This window comes from Otolemur garnettii, unplaced genomic scaffold (assembly GCF_000181295.1).
Source record: "Otolemur garnettii isolate 467f Iridium unplaced genomic scaffold, OtoGar3 scaffold00116, whole genome shotgun sequence".
In the NCBI taxonomy this organism is placed as follows: domain Eukaryota; kingdom Metazoa; phylum Chordata; class Mammalia; order Primates; family Galagidae; genus Otolemur; species Otolemur garnettii.
In genome coordinates, this window is record NW_003852511.1 from 6838336 (window position 1) to 6842858 (window position 4523).

Consider the following 4523-nt stretch of genomic DNA (forward strand, 5'->3'; position numbering starts at 1 on the left):
ATGTTCCTTATGTAAACATTTGAATACAAACTAATCAAAGGATGACATGCATTGTGTCTTCCAAATCCTGATCTTTCAAAAGGGAATTGCTCAGATTGAGAGGCCCAATCTTCTTTGTTGTCTTTGCTATTCACCTGCCAGACTCTGTCAAAAGTAGAATCACCTGAGAATTCTCCTCTGTTCCTTTGAGGAGTAAGGGGTACCAGTGCGTACTCTTGAGTCTTTCAATAAAAAAATGAGCTGATGATTTTACAGGTTGTGTTAGGCCTACTGGGCCTAGGCTAAGGCAGAAAAGTGTCAGGCTTAGGCTATAATGGAAAAATACCAGTTAATTTCTGGCAAATTTCTAGATTGTAAGCTTTCAAAAAAAAATGAAATAAGTCTAGTTCACTCCCAAGATAGATGGGAAAGTACTAATTAATTTCTTGCTTCTAGTTCATTCCACATTTCTTGCTTGGCTAACTCCCTGGGAAACAGACTGGGAGGTACCAACTGTTCCCAGACTGACTTTTAAACAATACCAGGTGAGGAAAGTCCTGCAACTAAGATGTATAGGGGGAAAATATTAAAACAAAAATGTATGGCTAACTAACCGCAAAATTCTGCTTCTGTACAATGCTTACTTGCTACCCTACCCAGATGCACCTGGACAGCCTGTGTGCCAACCAGGATACAGACCAAGCCTTAAAAACCCAACCCCTTAAACACTCAGGGCTGCTCTCAAAAACCCCATGTTGGGACACTGAGGCAGTCGCCGGCTGGCTGTTCAATAAAGGATTCTTCTGTTATTTCAGCTAGGGTGATGGCGTGGTCTTTGGGAATTCCTGGGCATAACAGTAAGGCCTTTATTAGAAATTAGATGAATATAAAAAATAACAGGTTCAAATTCTGTAGAGCCAATGATTGAAGTTTCCAACCACAATTTAGAAGAGACGTTCATCTCTTGTTTCACTCATAAGGTGAAGTCGATTGGAGATTGTCTGAAGAAGGAGCATTTTCACACTCTTCATTGTATGTGGCATTACAAACTCTCTTAAAGCTGGGGAAGCAAAAAGAGAGGAAGGAAGAGAGAGCCCCATGCCATTAGGAAGTCATACCCCAAAGACATCACTGATCCCTACGTGGTTGCCCAGGAGGCTAAGGGAAACTAATGAAGTTAAATTCACATTTCCAAGACAAAACCTGCTGTCATCACTGGGGCATCTCTCTTCTCCCATCTCCCACCCATTCTCCTTTCCCCTAATTTACTCACAGTGGGCTTCATGATTCTCCCCTTCCTATTCTCATGCCTGGAAATCCACTGAGTTTTAAGACTCATTTCATAAATATTAATTCATAATTTTTTTTCATGTATGGATGCATGTTCCAAAGTCCCAAGACAAGATATCATGCATCCTTTTGTTCCAGCTGTGCTGACTTGTTTATGCACAGTGCTGCGATGGTGGGACCAAGGTCATCTGCAGCCAGAGGAGCAGCAACGCATGGATGCACAGTGTGACCTGGCCACAGCACCGCCTCACCCCCAAACCAGGAGGTCCTTGAAGTGAGAAGTTCTGTCATTCTCAACACCCCACAGTATGACACGTCTGAACCTTTGTACTTACATAGTACTCCATCTTCTAGAAGGGGCACCTATCTCATCTGGAAATAGTGTTTTCTCCATTTGCCCCTCAGCAAGAGCCCACTCTCCACTGAGACCCAGGGTGCAGTTGCCTCCTTCCCTGGTCCCCGGAGTAGGGGCTGCTCAGGGCTTTGCCTCCAAATCTCTCTGCATCCTCCCCTCACTGCAGCTTCCAACATTGGACAGTCATCGTATCTCCCACATGGCCTCTCCTAGTGATTCAGACTCCTCGCTGTAAAGGCTGATTATGACTATCAGTTTCAGGACATAGCAGGGTTGTGACCCTGGACTCTGTGGACTGACAATGACCAGGCTCTCAGGAGAGTCTACTCACGTGACTCCTACTGAAAGACTGCAGTCTGTGCAGTGAGCAGCAGGGGGCGCTGTGGTTCTTCCCAGGGTCTGCACAGGGGACGCCCACAGCTGCCAGCTCCCCAAACTGCCTAGGGCTAGGGCCATGGAGGCTGGCACAGACCCTGCAGCTGTGTCCTCTCAGTGTGATTTCCCAGCACCTGCCTCCTCCCAGGTCCTGCCTGACAGACTACCCCCCTCCACCAGCCCCCAGGTCCTCAACAAATGCATGCTGCTGGGAGGAGCAGGCAGTGGGCAGGACACATTTGCATCCATAACCCCTCCCCTGTGATCCGGTGGGGGGATAAGAGAGGCCTGGGATCCCACTTCTGCTCTGGAACTCGGGGGAACCGCGTACATCATGGCCTGGGCCCCTCTCCTCCTGCTTCTGCTCTGCTACTTCTCAGGTAGGGATGGGCCTCCACGTCCTGGAGTGGTCCCCTGTAGTCAGTCCCCTCTGGCTCATGTCTCTACACAGCTCCATTTTTGCCCCTGGTTTCTCAACCATGAACATCTGTGTTTGCAGGTTCCCTCTCCCAGCCTGTGCTGACTCAGCCGCCCTCCCTCTCTGCCTCTCCTGGAGCATCAGCCAGAATCACCTGCACCCTGAGCAGTGGCTTTGTTGTTAGCGGCTATCACATGTCCTGGTACCAGCAGAGGCCAGGGAGTCCTCCCCGGTATCTCCTGAGATTCAAGTCTGACTCAGATAAGCACCAGGGCTCCGGGGTCCCCAGCCGCTTCTCTGGATCCAAAGATGCCTCAGCCAATGCAGGGATCCTGCACATCTCTGGGCTGCAGGCCGACGATGAGGCTGACTATTACTGTTGCACATATCATGGTAACACTAACACTTACACAGTGCTCCAGACACAGGGGGAAGTGATACTAAAACCTCCCCTGTGTTCTCCCTGCCTGGCGCAGACACTGCTGTCCTGCCTGGGGCTGAATCAAGCTAAGGATTGACTTATGTTATTACTTTGTCCACCAGCACTACCTAAGATTCCCAGGAATTATGCATGTGGAAATGCAAGGTTTTCTTGTCATTGTTGTTGCCATAAAATGTCAGTTTTATCTATTGCTATTATCCTCACACATTTATTATGTCTACAGTTGGGTGGTTCTTTTTTTGTTTGTTTGTTTGTTTGTTTGTTTTGGGGGGGGACAGAGTCTCACTCTGTCGCCCTGGGTAGACAGGGCTATTTATAAATAGCCCAATAAGCGGTATTATAGCATTATAGCTCACAGCAACTCAAACTCTTGTGGCTCAAGTGATTCTCTTGCCTCAGTCAGGTCTCAAACTCCTGAGATCAAGCAATCCACCCTCCTCCACCTCCCAGATTGCTAGGATTACCAGCATGAGCCACCACGCCTGACCAGTAAACAGTTATCAGAGCAAAGATTCCCTCCAGGGTGCTTATGGTTGACTAAGAACATGGTTGAGCCCACACACGCTGTCTCAGTCCTCTTTCATCTGTTATATAAAAAAAATACCACTAATTGGGCTATTTACAAAGAATAAATGTTGAGGCAAGAGGATAGCTTGAGCCCAGAAGTTTGAGATTGCTGTGAGCTATGATGCCATAGCACTCTACTGGGAGCAAGAAAGACTTTTGTCTCAAAAAAAAAAAGAATAAATGTTTATTCAGTTCAGAGTTTGGAGTCTGTAAAGTCCAAGGGCATGATGCTGGCATCTGTTAAGGGCCTTCCTGTTACATTGTCCCATGGTTAACAGGTGAGCAAGAGTGGAGGAGAGAGAGAATCTGGTTGAACTTCATCCTTTCATCCGAATCCTACTTCTGCAAACATCACCTGAGTTCAACACGAAGGCATTGATCCATTCATGAAGACAGAGCCCTGGTGACATCATCACCTTTAAAGTCCACAGCTCTGGATACTATTATAGTGACAATTCAGTTTCAATGTGACTTTTGGAAGGGACATTCACACTATGCCATATGTGCAGCCCAGGGTATGACTCTGGCTCTAGTACCTGTGTGGGCTGAGTAACCCTGGTCAGTCACTGGATCCTGAACCCCAGGCCAAGATCCACTCACCAGCTCCAGGATGGAGGTCACTTTCCCCTGCTCCTGGTCATTCCACTCTGTTCTAGTAGCTGTTCCTCTCTTCTAAGGCTCTCTTCTAAGCCTCAGTGCCTCAAAGGGTTCTGGGAAAACAGAATTTTTTGCACAGTGAGATATGAGTGTGTCTGTGATTCTCCCCCCCACCCCCCCAGTGTGCACAGGACACCAGCATTAGTCTTCTTCCCCTACTGAGTCAGGTCCTGTAATAACCACCTCTGTATCTCAAGATCATCTGTTACTCTTGCCAAGACTTCACTGTGGTGGAGAGACACCCAAGGGTTAAAGACACTAAAATAAAACAAATCCACTCTCAAAAATGCATGAAAGGGGATCAGAGTTACATAGGAGAGCTGAGTCCCCATTCTGGTGTGTCTGGAAGTACCTCTCAGACACCTTCTCTGGCCTGGCATCCCCTCAAAATCCTGCTCTCTGCATAGGAGTGGGGGGTTGGAATCAGCTCAGCAGGAACA

The 4523-nt window shown here is 47.7% G+C and overlaps 1 gene segment (V, D, J or C); it reads left to right on the forward strand.

Annotated features, from left to right (window-relative positions):
- The first annotated feature begins 2320 nt into the window (after window positions 1-2320).
- LOC100961984 lies at window positions 2321-2935 on the forward strand. The segment is given in 2 exon segments: window positions 2321-2379; window positions 2499-2935. Coding segments are annotated over 2 exon segments (483 nt in total).
- Window positions 2936-4523: the final 1588 nt, after the last annotated feature.